Source organism: Poeciliopsis prolifica, unplaced genomic scaffold (assembly GCF_027474105.1).
Source record: "Poeciliopsis prolifica strain line A6 unplaced genomic scaffold, Auburn_PproV2 SCAFFOLD001, whole genome shotgun sequence".
Lineage (NCBI taxonomy): Eukaryota > Metazoa > Chordata > Actinopteri > Cyprinodontiformes > Poeciliidae > Poeciliopsis > Poeciliopsis prolifica.
The window spans coordinates 25,514,504-25,531,763 of NW_026562376.1; the positions used below are offsets into that span (position 1 = coordinate 25,514,504).

Below are 17,260 nucleotides of genomic sequence, written 5' to 3' on the forward strand. Positions count from 1 at the left end.
GGACATTACACAAGAATAGATAGATATCTTTGTATATCTTTAATACCAAGATATACATGGATATGTATTCAATTTGAGGACAATTTGTTTCCCAATGTAGATAGTCCCAACCAAGCAACAGTCTACAGATAACAGATGGCTTCTAGGACTACATGCTTAGAGGGAGAGGGGACTTACCATATTTAATGTATTATGATAACCAAACTTATGACTTACTCTCTGGGTAGGTCCTGAATTTTAAATGTGTTAAGAAAAAATTATGTTCAGACAGCAATGCTGTCAAAGACCCTGTAACAGACTTCACAAAACAGACAATTCTTAACGCCAGAGTAAAAAAAAAGAAAATGCTTTTTTATTAACTCTGAAGTTGTACACAAACAGCTAGTAAGAAATATACATGTAACTTTCCTTAAAAATAGAAGTTTGATTTATAAGAGTGGAATTCCTTTGGCACTTGAAGTTTCTGTGTGATGAACGTGTGTAAAACAGCAGACCTTTGCCACGACTCTCAGGTTATCCAGTTAGGAATGAGTGATACATACATACATACATACATACATACATACATACATACATACCATACAATTTGACCATATAATACAATCAGATACAATCAGATGGTGATCACAGTTTCTGGGAAAAATGGACATTCGACTTATTTTTTCCTCTTCTTCCGGTTTGAAGTGGCACTATGAGCTAACACCTCCAGCCCCAGGTCTTTATGTCTTGGTTCTGTTTAAATGTTGGAGTAAACATCAAGATCTCTGGTTTTAGAGAGATTTTGACCATAAACTGACAAAGTTTTACATCAGGTTAAAAAACCTGAACAGATATTATTAAAATTTACCAAATCTGGTGCTCACTTTCAATTTAAGTGAACTGATTTCATATTTTATTATGAGTATAATTAAGCAACTGAATTATATTTCTAATCCAGCAGTGGGTGTCATAATCAGAGCAGCCATTATACTTCTGAGATTTCTTGGATAGATCAACTGAAAGAGAGACGGTGAAGTTGATGTCAACTGTGATGGACACGTTTCTGATTTTGATGCTAGTTGCTAACAAGTAATGTATCTAATGGGTTTGTCAGTAATCTGCATAATTTCTAGAACCGCAGGACAAAATGTTTTCTCAAAGCTTTGACTTTCATCAGAACAAGAACAGAAGAACGTGATCTGTGGCTGAGGAGCTTCAACAGAACTCTGGAGGAGACTCACTGGAGGTAGTGTGCACTGCTTTCATACAACCTGGTATGTAAACACAACCTTATCACACCAACATAAATCTGCAATTTTGGCTGGAAAAAGAAAAGGAACAGCGAAGGTAATCTGACTCAACTCAGCCAATAATCTGTTATAAATATTTAGCAGCATATAATGTCCAACATTTCACTTTCCTTATGGTCTGACTGTGACTGGAACAAATTCATTTACTCCCATTTGTAAAGTTTCACCATCTTCTCTGTGAGAGAGGCCAGAAAGTTCTCTCCATTCGCAGAGAAGGGACTGATGTCCAACACTGGTAGGTCAGCTGGAAGCTTCTGAAGCAGAGAGCCACTTCCTGCATCCCACACCTGGGGAGGGGCAGAGCAAACAGAGTGCTTCAGGAAGAGGAGATGGATCAAAGTTCAGTTGCTTTGTAGTGCAACTCATTTAAATCAGGTTGAGTTCATTTATCCAAAAATGTTGAACTGAAATATGTGTATTTCTTAAAATAGCCTGATTAAAAATAAATAAATAAAAAATTAAGTGTAAACAGGACCTACCATGGTGGAGTTGGAGGCCTCATCCCCAGCACATACCAACATCCCACGGCCCTCAGGATGCCTGAAGATGGTGTTCTTGGTCAGCAGTTTGCAGGATGACCCAGCGCTGAATGTCTGCACAGGGGAGCAAGAGCAGCTGGGCAGCTGACTGGAGTCCAGCTGAGGCGCGCGAGTCAGCGCCATCAGGACGCATCGTAGAGTCTGATGGGAGCGTCCTGCAAGCGTGGACAGCATTTACTGACATAAACAGCCCTAAGGTTCAGAAATATAACTCTCAGGCTCAAAGCACCACAACCAGGTTGTTCATGATGCTGCATGCAGCTCTGTAGTGAGCTGACTGCAGTTGAAGTGGGAGATACTGGGGAATTCAACAAAGATCTAAAACTGTTTTACTTTCAGGGTATTAATGCATGCTGTCAACATGAAGTAACTCTCTTTGACCCCGTCTCTCTTCTCGTCGTAGAGAATGATTGAGCTTTTATTGTATGAGTTCTCCTTCAAAGTCTGCCTCAGAACTTATTAGCTCAGCTGTGTTTCTCTCCTACATGAAGCCTCCAAAGGAGCTACAACTGCAGCCAAAAATTTACTTTTCTTCTAGGCTGGAGAAAAGTTAAAAAAAATTAAAAATTTAAACACATTTGTTATCACAGTCACTAACTTGTGAAAGAATGATGCGAGACAGGTAATTTGTGAAACGACTAAGCTCCTAAACCTTCTCCCTGTTCTACTACCGACATCTGAAGAAAAGCACCGCTTCCTGTGACAAACAACCAATAAGAGCCAGGAGAAGGGTCTTAGCGCTGCCAATCACACTGTGTACACACAGCTCAATGTGCTAATGGCAGGGAAATGTCTTACCATTCAACAAAAACTGTTAATTTGCAGTCATCAGCCTGAGCTTTTACAACAGGCTTGGCTATGAGGAAGAAACTGTAGTGTAACAGAGGCAGGGAGTGGAGGAGTATAGAGTGTATAAGCACGATTGACAGCACTAAGACCCGCCTCCTGGCTTTGATTGAATGTGTCTAGTTAGCACTGGAAGGAAGAAGAGGAACTTGATTTATTCACAGTTTAACTGTCTCACACCATACAGTCACAACATCAGAGTTTTAACAAATTTATGAAAAATACATATGTATACATATTGCAACATCAAGATAGATAGTACTCCTGTGTCAGTGCTTCTGTTTTCTTTTTATGCATATCAGTCATGGCAGTCAGCCACCAACACTGAGCCAGGTTCTGGTTCTGCTGCAGGTTTCTTGCTGTTAAACGAGAATCATTCCTTGCTGATTTCACTACATGGATGTTCAGCATGCCTGATTGCTGCAGCGTTAACAACACAATCCAAGCTGTCCACTGTTGCTACCGCTAATTATGACAGTATGAACACAATGTGGGTCTTACCTGGCCGGTATGTGACCAGACAGTGTCTGCTCTCAGTCTCCACCTGGATGTCTGTGCAACTGCCACTCTCTAAAGGCAGAATGTGGGGTCTGAAAGTGGTCTCACTCTCCTGCTCCCAGAAACAAGCACCCTCAAGTGAGCCAGCAATCAGCCCACCACAGGGGAAAGAGCTGGACGCCATGCGTGGGACGTAGCACAACGACGCCACTGGGCACCTACAAACACCACAGATCCCCGAAGTTAGACTGAATACGAGACAGAAAGTTGTGTCCTAATGTGCAGATGCCAATTTCTACTGAACCATCAGAAATATTGCTCAGTGCAGAAAGAGTTGTAATACTTGTCAAGTGTTTTTAGTGAGTTTTTACCTGGAGCGAAGAGGTTCCAGCTCATGAACGTGCGTGCTGGTGTCCCTGGTGTCGTAAACGAGCACGGAGCCGTTGCTCAGACCTGCGTAGATGTGGTTGCTGTTGTCCAAAGACCAGCAGCAGCTCCACACAGGTTTATCCGTCTTATAGGTCTGAACCACCGTGTTGGTTAGCAAGCTACAAAACAAGTTTTTATGAACAAACACAAGAGAAGGCATATTCCTGAAGATTTTGGCTCATTTAGGAAGCCTGCTGTAGCTAAAGCCCCAGGATTGTCCACTACTTGGATGATATCAAGGTGTTTGTTCTTCCACACAGTGTCCTGCTGCACAAGCTGCATCAAATTGTGATTTTGGACTGTCAAGTTTTAAATCTGTGTCATGTTTTCTCATCTGGAAAGCTGATGGAGAATTTGATGTCATCTGTTTAATTCTTCATAGACCAAAACAAAACACCCTGATGTAACTATGGTAATACCAGGGGATTTCAGTCTCCGCTCTTCCTCTATGATACTTTTTCACAACACAATCTGAAATCATCCAATTTAGCTTCAGTGCTTTGCATAGCATCTTTAATCAAAATCCCTTTTAGACCACAGTTAATCATTTGCAAATCCCGATAAATCTGTTACAGAGGTTACCACCGCTTATTTGCATGGCACAGTAGAGACTGCCCTCCTTGTTCTTACCTGGTCAGTTTAACAGTGTTGTCCAGCGCAGCAGATAGCAGCAGGCTGTTGTTCTCTCTGCTGAATGACAGACCTCTTATCTGTTTGCTGTGGATGGGAACGTACTGACTGGCTTTCATGTTAACCAAGCTCACCTTCTTCACCCCACAACCTGAACAGATACACCAGAAAAATACCTTCACTTCTATGTCACTCTTCAGCCCTACTCTAATGCTTTGAATGTTGACTCCTGAGGCAAACTTAAAACAAAAAAAAAACAAGACATACTGCCCCGACAATTAACACAACATCCATGCAAGAGTAGAGAAAACTTCTGACAGACACAGTTATAAGTTGAAGGAAGGTGAAGATTCTTCACATTTGTTTCATCTTCAATATCCCTTTGGTTATGTGATGGTTGTTTTCCACTGGTTGGCTGTTGAAATTAATTTCTCTTTGTAGAATGACATGGCAGAATATTAATGTTTAATCATGGTGTTTTTTTGTGTGTCCACCTGCATCTTTGTGGAACATCCAGCAAATATAATGTGCAGCACGTTTTAACCCCATTGCTTCAGTCACAGTACCACATATGTGATGGAATTATTAGGTTGTCCTGATGTTCAAAATCAGCATTACTGGAGGATATTTGTAACCTAGCTTATTATATTTTTGTAATCTGCCAAATAATTGACCAGTCATGTTTTCTGTCTTTTTATCTGTGTCACAGTTGTGTTGTGTAATTTGCACTTGCAGTTACTAATAGGAGACATGTGAACTATTTCTTCATGTATGTCAGATTATTTATATGAATATTTGTAACATGCCTGAAAAGTTACTGCTTCACCAAGAAAATGTGTCCATTTGTTGCCACAGCACATAGTTATTGTTTTGAACTCAATTTGACACATTCATCTTTGATTTAACCATCAAGCATATGATGTAATAACGACTAACACCTTCACACAGATGAACATGTTCTAGCTACACTGCCGGTTGCTGTAGTATTCAGCTGTTCATGATGTCGACCACAAGCAACTTTTACATTTCCCACTGACATTTCTTCAGATTAATTTCCAACAAATCTCTCTGACCACAGTGCATTCATAAAAGATAAACTGAAGTTCACTTCCTCCAGGGAAGGACAAATTGGTTGGTCATTTGGAATGACTGACAGGTGGCATCATGATAAATGTCTGAGAGCTGCTGCTATTATTGGCTTCATGCAGAAACTGCAGCAGATAAAAAATATCTCATCAATCTGTTTAAGATGATAAAGATCCTAGAGAAGTAAAACGCTAAAAGAAGTAGACGCAGTAAAACAAGTTCTGTAAAATTAACTCCTGATGACACAAGATGGAAATAAGAATGCAGGTTACCAGGCACTAGTGTAGAGTGAGGGGAGGGCTGTGAGGCCAGCAGGCAGCACAGAGGTTCACAGTAGGACAGAACTCTGCAGCCGCCTGTCTGAGACACCAGCACCGCCTTAGAGAAGCTGTACTGAGCTGTCCTGGAGCCGTCTGTCCTCGGAGACATGGAGGAGGAGGATGAGGAGGAGGACGACGACGAAGAGTGTGGAGCCGAGCTTCTTCCAGTTTGGGCCATCAAGGCCTTCAGCTCCTACAAAGACATGTAGATAGAGTCAAAGAGTTGAGTACATAGTTCTAAATCTTATCAAGGTCAGGTTTTTACCAGACATGCAGTTTAAAAACTGGGCTGCTGTTTCTTTATAAAATGTCTGACAAACTGGTTTCTAAGCTAAAACATAAATTGGGTTTCTCTTTTAGAAACAAGTTTCTCACACATTATGAAAAGGTTCCTTTTTGTCATCTTCTCATACATTATCTATTTTTAATCGTAATATTAATAATTTCACATTTATTGATTACTCTGCTTTTCATTTATTTGCTCATATATTGTTTGTTTTGTCTTATGTTTGCAGAGTGTCGCTGAGCAGGATGAGGTTTGACTGTTGGAAAGTTTACTTTGCTCAACATTTGCAGCATTCACATAATTTAGCTCACAAGTTCATTTCCTGTGTGGGGTGAGAATTTGTTTTTTTTTTTTTTTTTTTGCAAAGCTGTAAAAACCACATAGATGCACCCTTACACATGCAGGTGTGTGTAAAGCAGAATCAATCTCCTGTCAGAGAATGCTCTGACCTATACACTTTTTTTTCTGTAATGCAGACTGCAACCAGCCATGACAATCTACTATAACTGAAGAATTTTTTAATGAATATGAGTTGTAACATTTAATTCCCACAAACATTTGTGGTCCATTATTGATTCTGTATTGACTGGTTCCCTATACCAACTTTTTCCTTTGATCATTTTCCTTCTGATGGACTATGGAGTCAGAAATGAACTGGGTCAAAAGGCAATGAAACTCTCTGTTCTTGTCACTGGAAATAATAAAATGATCATCTCTTATAACTCAGGCAATTCAAGTCTATGTTGAAGAACAGAGACATCAGCTCACTGGGCTCCTATTACGGCACTGATGTGTAAAAATACACAATGCATTTGTGGATTAGGTCTTGTACATTTTATGCTGCTGCTTTGCTCTCTTTATTTCCTGATCGATTAAAGGATACATGTTGATGTGTTTTCAATTATCTGCACAATAATTGACTGAAGTGATTTTCAGCCAAAAGCAGTACTACCTGCAGCTCTTGCTGTGCCTGTCCAAATTTGCTGGTGACAACCTGAAGCTTGAGTTTGTATTCTGCTGACTCCAGTTCAGCTTTTCTCCTCAGAGACTGCTCCTGCTCCAAAGACCTGAATACAAACACACCAAGCTTTACAGAAACATAGCACAACATGGAGTGGGACGAATCGAAAACTGAAACAGGCAAAAGACCCAATGATGGCTGCTAAACAAAAACTACACTTCAAAGCTGGATGAGTTTTTCTGCAGTGTCCTTGTTTTTTGTGGAAGTACCAACGCGGCATGGTGGGTTGTCGCCTGCCCACCTGACAGTCTGTGCATGCAGACGACAGTCTGATGTAAAAGTGTAAACAAGACTCAGATCATTTCATGTAGGAAGAATAAAAATGTATGAAAGAAAGAAGCTGAAATATGTAATTACAGGATTACTCAGTCTCTCCAGGAGTTTTTTGCAATTCCTGAAATTTATGCAAAATCAAATCCCAGCATTTTCTGCACTAATGGATATGTGAGCTTATTGCAAATCCTATGCAGAAATGATCAAAAACATTCAGTTTACATGACTTTTAACTTTTGAAATGTCTCAGCTTTCCTCAATGTAAAGTGTCTGACATGGCAAAAAACAAAAATGGAGAATGAAAATATTTTGTGTCCAATTTGTTATTTTTTTTCTCATGTTAGTTCTTGATTTTCTCATCTTTTGTCTTCTATGCATAGAAGCAATCAGTTATTCTATCAATTGTTCTGAAGATTAATTGATTATCGAATAAAACTAAGTGTCACATTCTAAAGCTTTTTCATAATATTTTTATATAATATTAGAATTATATTAAAAGATGAAACGCATAAATCAATAAATACATTTACGTAAGAAAATAAACATTTGTTGTATTGCCTGAAATGCAATAACAATATTCCGTTAGTGATTCTGATCCGACTGAAGCTAAAACTTCAACTTGAGGAATTTTAGCTACAGCATATTACAGACTAAAGTGTGTTTATCTTAAATTCAGAATGTATTGAGGTATTATTTTCCAACTTTCCAACTCTGAAAGTTGTTTATTCCAGCAAATAGCCTTTTTTGAGTCTGTATTGCCCGTTTAATAGTAAATTGATACTAAAGTAGTTGATTATTTCAATTCATTACGATTCATTGTTTCAGCAGTAATATCTACCTCTTCAGGCTCTCCTGCTCAGAGTTGTCCAGGGCTCTCAGCTTTGGAGCGTACAGCAGCACAATGTCTGAATGCTTTGCTTTCTTGTTGCACTGAAAAAACCAAAACATATTAAATACAGGGGGGGCGGGAACCTATAAAGAATAAATTTTAATCATATTGGGACTGTCTTGTTTATGTTCACCTGTGGACATTTAGCAGCCGAGCCCTGAGCCTTGAGCCAGCGCTTGATGCACGTGTTGCCGAAGAGGTGTCCGCAGCGCAGAGCAGAGAGCCGGTGTTCGCCTGCTGTGGTCCACACCTCAAAGCAGATGGAGCACATTTCGCCTTCGCTGTCGCCACTGCGGCTTTGCTGGGATGAAGACGGGGCTGCAGGAGTCAGCTGGAGGTCAGATGGTTACAGTTAGTGGAGGTTCAATGCTACAGGCGGGTCAAAACTGTTATGGACAGTAGACTTTTTGTGAAACATCTGATGCTATAGTTGTATTCCATAGTGATGACATTTGTTCAGCAGACATGTAAAAAAAAAAAAAAAAAAAAAAAAAAGAGACTGGTGCCTCTAAAAGTCCATTAGAGTTCACAACTGTTCTTACTGTTACTACTTTTCCAGAGGTCACAAAAGCGCTCCAAAATTAACTAAAACAAAGCATCATTAAAATAGACGCATTCTATCAGTTTCAAACAAAATGTATATAAGACAGAGAATGATACATGTTAGCTTTATGGGTCACAACTAATTAATATTTGTTATTATTCTGGACATTTTACACACAGGTAAAATATCCTAATCCATCACCATAGCATCAGTAATAGACTAACACTACTGTGTTGCACACCAACATCACTCTTCTACAAGAAATTCTGTGCTTTTCTTTTGTTTTTCATGTGGAAAAAGAAAATCCCTCTCATATGGAGGATTAGAACTTGGAACCCAGAAAAACTGCCTTTGCAACTACTTTTTCGACTCCTAATCTTCCAACCTAAAAAAGGAAGTAGAAGAAGAAGACTTACTTATACTTATATACCAACACTGAATAGCAGTATCTAGTTTATTTACTTTGGATAAACATTATTAGATTTTTTTTTTTCTTTTAAACTCTTTCCTTTGGTTAGTAATTTTGTTTGCATTTCCTTTTAAATCCTGTAAAGCACTTGCTTTGTTGCTGGAAATGTGCTACATAATTAAAATTACCTTTACCTTAAGGACATAATATTTTCTCAATTCATATTTTACAATTTCACATTTCTTATTAAACCCATAAAAATACTTTGCATGTTATCTTTTGATTACAATCAGAAAGTTTCTGCATTAGAGAACATTCAATATCTAACACACTGCAAGGATATGAGGGGGTCCTGGTGCCCATCTCTATTGGTCAACACAGAAACAAATAGGACAAACAGTCATACAAACACAGACAGAATTTAGAGAGACCAACTAATTAAAAGTCATATTTTTGGACAGTGGGAGGAAGCCAGCGTACAAGGAGAAAATCCAGACATGCATAAGGAGAAAAGGGGAAAATAAATAGTTTCATTTTATAAGGATTAAATAAAACATGATTCCTGGCGACCAATACTGAGATTCCTTAATGTTCTAAAATTTTAAACAAAAAAAGAAGAAAAAAAAAAAACACGAGATCAAAATATTGGACATTAACAGGAAAGCTAAACCATCAAGTACCTGGAGGTCCTGGATTTGAGCATCGCCCCCGGCCTCGTTTGCTGCTGCAGAAACAGCTTCGGTACGACCTACAAACAAAGTCACTAAATATTTTACAAAGACTCAGACGAGGAAGAAGAAACAGCCTTTCAAGAACTTAAAATGTTATTTAAAACACTAATTATCAGAAATAATACCACATAATTTAACAAAAACAACTAACATGCTACCAAACACCATCAAGGTGAATTTTTGTCAGTCTTACTGGGAGCTGCTGCTGCTGCTTCTGGTTGAGACTGCTCAGTGGGAGCATTAGGAATAAGAGCGGCAGAAGGTAAATGTAGTGAGGCCTCTGCCCCGGCAGCTGTGCTTTCTGCTGTTTCCTCCTCAGACTCGGACTCACTGGCCTCAGTGGTGCTGCCGGACTCTGGCTGAGTTGTACTGGCAGCTGGAGCTCGGAGAAGGAAGTCTGGAAGTCCTCTGGAAGGTGCTGCAGTCTGGCTGGGGTAATGGACTCTGAGACCCTGTCTGGAACACAAACACAAAGTCATTCCTGCAATGATGCTTTGGACAAAGCACAACAGATGGGAGAAGAACAGTGGGAAAGGTCCCCACCTGAGTGACCTCCGCATTGATACCCCCTGGGTTACTGAAGGCACAGCTGGGACTCCATCTATGGCCCTCTGACTGAAGGCCCAGGTGGCAGGAAGCCTGAAAGGAGCCTGAACCACCTGCTGGGCTCCAGCACCATCATCTTCATCCTCATCTACCTCAGTGCTGCTTCCAGAGTCTGAGATGGCTAGAGGGGCGTCAACATCCTCAGGCTCAGCAACAGCTGCAACCGCAGCACCAGCAACTGGAGGGACCACAGGCGAGTCTACCTCCATGGCCTCCATCTACTCAGAGCAGAAAAACAGGAATGATGACAGATAATTTATCTGTACCTAAACTATGTAACAAAATCACTTAGAAAAACTTCAGCACATACTTAATGTTTGGATTTAGACTATATGTTTTCATTACCCAAGTAAATAAATGATGAGTGAAAGATTTTCAAATCAAAGACGTTGAATAGAAAACTTAAGCTGCATGCATAACACATATTTTGAAAAAGAAAAACAGATCCTCTCCAATTCCGTCAGGTTGGATGGTGAACGTTGGTGGAGCCATTTTCAGGTCTCTGCAGAGATGCTCCGTTGGGTTTAGGTCAGGTTTGGTCAGGGCTGTCAGGAATGGTCTCAGAGTTGTTCTGAAGCCATGCCTTTGTTATTCTAGCTGTGTGCTTCGGGCAGTTGTCTTGTTGGAAGGTGAACCTTCAGCCCAATCTGAGGGCCTGAGCTCAATTTAAAATGTTTTCTTCTAGCATCTCTCTGTACTAAGCCACATTCATCTTTCCTTCAGTTGCAACCAGTCATCCTGTCCCTGCAGCTGAAAAGCATCCCATAGCATGATGCTGCCACCACCGTGTTTCACATTTGGGATTGAGTTGGGCAGGTGATGAGCAGTGCCTGGTTTTCTCCACACAGCATTTAGAATTAGCACCAAAAATTTCATCACACCAGAGAATCTTATTTCTCTCCTGTGTTTTTTGGTGAACTCTATGAAGGCCTCCAGATGTTGCACAGAGAACAGGCTTCCATCCAACCGGCCACTCACAAAGGATCAGAAGAAATGTACATCATATGAGTTGAATAGGAGTGTCAGGAGTGTCTGAATACTTATAAGTTGTGTAATATTTTATTTTTTTCTTAATAAATTTGCAAAACTGTCAACATTTCTGTTTTTTTAAGATGAATGACAGCAAACAATGATTGTCATCGTGTGTAAATTTAACCTCGATTAATTGGATTTTTTTTATATACATATATATTTTCATTTACCTACATCACATTGTAGATCCACGGTCTGGGTCAAAATTATTTCTGGCGACTGGCTCTAACTGCATTTAAAGGAAACAAAATATCTTTTTTTTTGTTTGTTTGTTTGTTTGTTTTGTTCTCCCACAAACGAACCAGACATTTTTAACACGTTTTCTGTTCCGTCGGGTTCGCGCCAAGATGTTTGTTGACCACCCAGATAAGACAAAGGCTTCATGAATTGAACCATCCGGAAACACAAGCCCCAGAAAAGCGTATTTTACGTGATGCATTGTAAAATATGCATATTGTAGCCAAAACTGTACTATGTCCAATACTCTTCGGAAAACTCCACCCTGCAGTCGCCGTGCTGACGGCTCAGCTCTGAACTAAACACCGCGGTCGTACGGAGGCCTGCAAACTGCAAAGAGAGCAGTTGCATTTACTGAAACATTGCATTTTAATCAGGCTCATCTACTTCATATTGTGCCACAGTTAAATGCTTTCTGCATGTTTTTACCTGATATCTCCAGACACTTTTGATGAAACTACTTAAGAATTGTTATGATAAAAGTCCTTTAACGAACACTGCCTTAAATGTTGCGCACTTGATAACGTTAAACACAAGCAGAATTTACGACAGCTCACGGAAGTGAAGTATTAGTATCATGAAACTGTTAAAAACATTTAAGCCTTTTGTTCAGCTAATTAGCTAGCACGAACTGTTGTTGCGTAGCCGTAAGAAAAAACAAAACGGTTGGAGACACACAAACACTCACAGTTAACAGCACTTGGTCCACCTCCGGATAATCCCAATGTGTAACCACATGGTTAGCAAAGGCTGAATTTAGAGGATCCAATTTTTGTGGGTTCGTAAATTATTTGCGGTTCATATGACAGTAAACACTCAGGTCAGGAGTCGAATCTCCCGGCTCACGCGCTCTCAGCCCCGCCCCTGGAGCGGTAAGAGACAATTCTTCTTCCTTTTTTTAGGATTATTTGCCGGTTGTCAAAAAACGCTAGGTGTACATTACCGCCATCTACTGGTATGGAGGTTGGACTGAAACGACTCTAAAAAAAATCTCATTCTGTGTATATTTTTTTCAAATAAGTCAATGTGAGAATTGATCAAATATTGAACTTCTGTGTAATAAATCAATAAGATTTAATTTTATATTCATCTAAGATATACTTAACTCTTTCATTTTATATTCAGACAATATAGCAACATTTGTTGTATTTCATTTTCACAATTTTTTAAAAATGGAAACATTTTTTGAAAATCTGATACAAAACAATATAACAAATCACACCTCACAAAAAATTGCTACAATTTTAACTGAGCAGAAAAAAGAAAAGAATATATTCAGACAAACAAATTAGTGTTAAAAGAGGAGACAAAAGGAGACTACAAGAAATCTTTCCACTCATGAATTTAAATCTTCTCAAACTCCTCTTGTCTTAAGAGGAGTTAGAATCTCCAAAAATATTTACATTTCACAAAAATATTTAAATGCCACAATGATGAGAGAAAGTATATGTTAGATGTATTTATTAGTAGCTTCAAAATTGTAAGTTTACATACATTTGTTCACTGTGTGTTTGGTAGTATTGCCATTGAGCTGTATGAACTTTTAGGTGTTCTCACGACAGGTTGATGAAATAATGACATGTTTCTACAGAAAGATCTGCTGGAACCAATTAGGGTTATAGGCTACCCCACTCACACACACCATTTCAGCTCTTCCCACACATTCTCTACAGGATTGACATCTGGGTGTTGAGCTGGCCACAATAAAACATTCGCTTTGTTGTCTTGAAGTCACTTTGTAACCTCTGTATGCATTGTCCATATGGACAACCAATCTGAACTCAAACTTTAACTTCCTGGCTTCCTTATATGTTGCTATTATATTTCCACAGAATCTTCTATTTTATGACGTTTGCCAGTTTCTAATGTAGCAAAACAGACCAAGATCATAATAGCGTATAGGCCAACCCAAACGTTCAGTTGACCCATCAGATGTTTTCAGGGCTATGACATAGTCTGGGATTTCCATTCTTGCTTTAACAATCTGTAAACTTTTGATTTGCAAGAGATTAATAAATAAATATCTTTATTGGTTCTGAACTCAGAACCAGCTTTTATTTTTTTACATCTTTTAAAATATTTGTGTGAAAAGATTGAGCTTCTCCACCTCCTGCCTGAAAAAAAAAACAATGCTCCCAATCAAAAGCAACCAATCAGAGTGGCAACTGTGTTGAACCTCCTTTGCATTTGTATACCTTTACGGACTTTACTGGCTGTCTAATATTGAGCTAAGTGATAGCCACGAAATGTTCCCGAAGTTTCTGTGACATTCAAGTGAAGAGACAATCAGGCCTCCAGTAGGCTGAATCCATGGCTGAGCAGAAAGTGAGGTCGGAGCAGCGACAGGATGGGGCCACGCGGGGCCCCACCCAGGCAGTATGCTTCATCCACGCTGACGCCCAGGGACCGAAGTGATTTTAGGGCGCAGCAGCAGCTGTCTTTGCCACCATGTGATGTTACAAGAGTGAAACAAAGAGGGCTGTCAAACACACCAAACTTCTGCCTCATCTGGCCTAAATGAGCTAAAAAGTTCTGTTGAGACAAAAGAAGAAAATGAAATCATTTTCAACTCAGTTATCAGCAGATAACTGAATATAACATACAGTGCCTACTCACACCACCTTGTGGTTGTAATGTCAAAAAAAAAATTGAAAACGCATATTTAATTGGGGTTTTATAAGACTGACCAAAAAACCCAAAAAACCTTCCATAGTTTATCTGTGAAGACCTCAGATATTGTCAGACAAATTTAAATATATACATTTAAATTTGAGTTAGTAGTGATACAGGAAAATATGAAAAAGTGGAGTGAGTTTGAAACTTTACGAAAGGCTCTGAAAAAGACACTTGTTAATGTTTGTACCTGAGCAGATTTTTTGCTTGCTTCTGTTGAACCTATGTTGGGTTGGATGATGGCGTTCTCACAGAATAAAACTCTGAGCTGTTCTGATGGACAGGAAACCAAGTTCTTATCCAGCAGTGCTGAAGGAACACCTGGACCAATTAAAAGCACGATAACAAAATATTAATCCAAACCTAAATGATAGACCAGTTTCCAGGTTACACTGACAAATGGAAGTTTTAATGGTTGATGCTACAACAGATGCTACAGTTCGGAAATGTCTGTCACTTATTGGTAGTGTACCCTGTGTTTTAATATGGTTTCTAGAAATGACTGACAGAAGATGTCATACAAGAAAAGACTTCCTAACCGTGGTGTGTTGCCTGCAATGCTTCGTTTCCATCTATTGTCAAGAAGAGCTGAACATTATTTTGCATGAGACTCTCAATGTAGTTGTCCTCTGTTGAAAAGCAGAACCTGCTGATTTCTAGACCTACAACAGAGCAACAATAAGGCGTTAGAAAGCGAAGTCATCTGAGTGTTGCAGAGGAGATGTGGAAAGAGGAAGACTGAGGTGAGACTACCGTGATGTCTGGTGCTGTTAATGATGCTGGAATTCTGCTGCTGCTGCCAGCTATCCGTAGTGATCAAGATGACGTCAAACAGCTGATGTTCAGCTGGATTTTTCTCCAGCAGACGCTCATTCACTCTCTGCAGAACCTGAGGAAAACCAAATATCGTCACCTCCCACCAAAGCTGGACTACAATCTTCTTACTGTCAAGAAAACCAGTTGGTTTTCTTTTTAAAAACAAACACCTGTTTTGTTTTTGCTTTTTTGTCACAAACTGATGCTTGAAGAAGAAAACAGCCTCACACCCCCTTACTGCAGCCACCATGCAGTGAGTGGGTCTGAAATGCTGTTTTAGTTTCAGATTAAATGTGACAGAACCCACACACTCCAAAATAAAAAGTACACTTTCTGTCTCGTCAGCTCACAGAAAATCTTCCAAAAAGTCCTGGCGGTTCACCAAGATGTTTCTGGTAAATGTGAAATCTGTAAAAAATTACTCAGATGTGTGTGTGTGTGTGTTTTTTTTTTATGTTTTTGAGATTTGTCCTGTTTGTCGCAAATAATGAAAGACACTGACAATCCAACCTGACAGATCCTTAAGAGTGCAGAGAAGAGTGATGGAAAATACCCCTACAAAGGTGAGCAAGAAAACCTAAGGCTGTGATAGCTGGGAGGTAAACATTTTTAACAACAAAGATGTTTTTACTTTGTCACTCCAAGCTTTTTGTGTAGTATATTTTTATATTTAGAAGAGAATTTATATGTTTTCATAAAAAAAACAACACAAAAACAGTCACTACAACATCTAGAAAAGATGTTAGTAAGAAAACATAAAACTGTTGGGCACTTTTTTCCTCAAATCCATATTTGATATTTAAATGGGTGAGTATACTTGTACTGGAGACTGAAACTATTAAACTTAAATTGTTTAAAGTTAATTTCTACTGTTCATGACTTCTCACCTGAAGCAATGGAAGACCCATGCCCAACCTATAAACTGTGCTGTCATCTTCAGCTTCAGGTCCAAAAACTGCAGCAAAAGTCACAGCAACAACCACCGCCTGGTCGATATCTTTCTGCAAGAAGAAGAATCTCACTATCAGACTTAAAATATGAGATGAATCTGCTCCTCTTACTAAAGGCACAATTGCTGTTTTATGGTAGGTTTATTTCTGGGATGTGAACAGAGACAATATTAACTAGAAATACAGAAAGACAGCGCTATGTAGAAGAACAGATATTTGAACAGACACGTTTTTCCAATTTTGTAAGGTTGTAAGGTTGCCATAACAAAAATTAAAACAATTCCAATGCAGATGAAGTGCAGCTTTCTCAAGCTTCATTCAAATTATTTCTAACACCAAAGGTCTTAAGAATGGTCATTATGGAGGAGCACTGTTTATATGGCGGAGTGATGGGGGAGTGTCTGAAAGTGTAGGAGCTTCTTAAAGACGCAGAGAACAATTTCAAGGCGTCAAATTATGAAATCAAATGACTTAAAAGTTACTTACACAGCTCTTTTAAAACAACTAAAGGTAATATAGTTACTTGACTGTGCTATAAAATGTCACTGTGTGCCTGGAAAATACATAATACTCACCCCTTTAAAACAATCAGCTAAGTTATTATCTTTTTTCTCCTTTGCCCTTCTTTCTCCGAGTTTAGTTTCTCTCGTAATTCCTGTTGCAGAAGGCTAATTGTGACACATGCAAATAGCCATGTGGGCCTATTTGTAATTCTGTATTGACGCCTAGAAACACAATTCTATGAAGTGATTTGCGGCTGCAAATCAGTCTACAACAATGTACAACTTCCGCCTTTTTTCAATATACTCGGCTGTAACTGTAAAATGTGACATAGAAGAAAATATTGCAAAGGAGAAACAAAAACACAAATGATTAGAAACAATGATTAGAGCGATAACTATTTTACCATGACTCTAGCAGGGATGTGTGTTCTGCAGAGGGTAAAGTAAACGTACCTGCTTCACGTCGCTGTTCGTGACCGTAGAGACCATTCTCACACCCAGAAGGACCTTACAGTAGTTCACGTTTTCCTCTTAATTGGTCCCGCACCGCAAAAACCAAGAGTCCAGTTATTCTGCACGAAGGTCCCCTTATTTTGGTTCTGCCTGGACCCAAGGCAGCACGTTCGCTTTAAGGAGGGAGAGCGTGATACGTC

At 39.3% G+C, this 17,260-nt stretch overlaps 2 protein-coding genes across 2 annotated transcripts; both read right to left on the reverse strand.

Moving 5' to 3' along the window:
- Positions 1 to 330: 330 nt before the first annotated feature.
- rfwd3 (ring finger and WD repeat domain 3) lies at positions 331 to 12,516 on the reverse strand. The gene is made up of 13 exons (XM_055039747.1): positions 12,354 to 12,516; positions 10,334 to 10,614; positions 9,984 to 10,246; positions 9,740 to 9,807; positions 8,240 to 8,437; positions 8,056 to 8,147; positions 6,876 to 6,990; positions 5,590 to 5,830; positions 4,232 to 4,382; positions 3,544 to 3,720; positions 3,176 to 3,390; positions 1,769 to 1,983; positions 331 to 1,576 (listed from the first exon to the last, which is right to left on the reverse strand). Exons 2-13 carry the CDS (start codon positions 10,612 to 10,614, stop codon positions 1,433 to 1,435), a joined length of 2,160 nt encoding a protein of 719 aa, XP_054895722.1. The 5' UTR covers positions 12,354 to 12,516; the 3' UTR covers positions 331 to 1,432.
- Positions 12,517 to 13,111: 595 nt separating this feature from the next.
- LOC129361903 (cytosolic 5'-nucleotidase 1A) lies at positions 13,112 to 17,228 on the reverse strand. Its single transcript, XM_055033123.1, has 6 exons — positions 17,061 to 17,228; positions 16,042 to 16,155; positions 15,092 to 15,227; positions 14,878 to 15,000; positions 14,529 to 14,659; positions 13,112 to 14,197 (listed from the first exon to the last, which is right to left on the reverse strand). The coding sequence occupies exons 1-6, from the start codon at positions 17,094 to 17,096 to the stop codon at positions 13,952 to 13,954; spliced, it is 786 nt and encodes a 261-aa protein (XP_054889098.1). The 5' UTR covers positions 17,097 to 17,228; the 3' UTR covers positions 13,112 to 13,951.
- Positions 17,229 to 17,260: the final 32 nt, after the last annotated feature.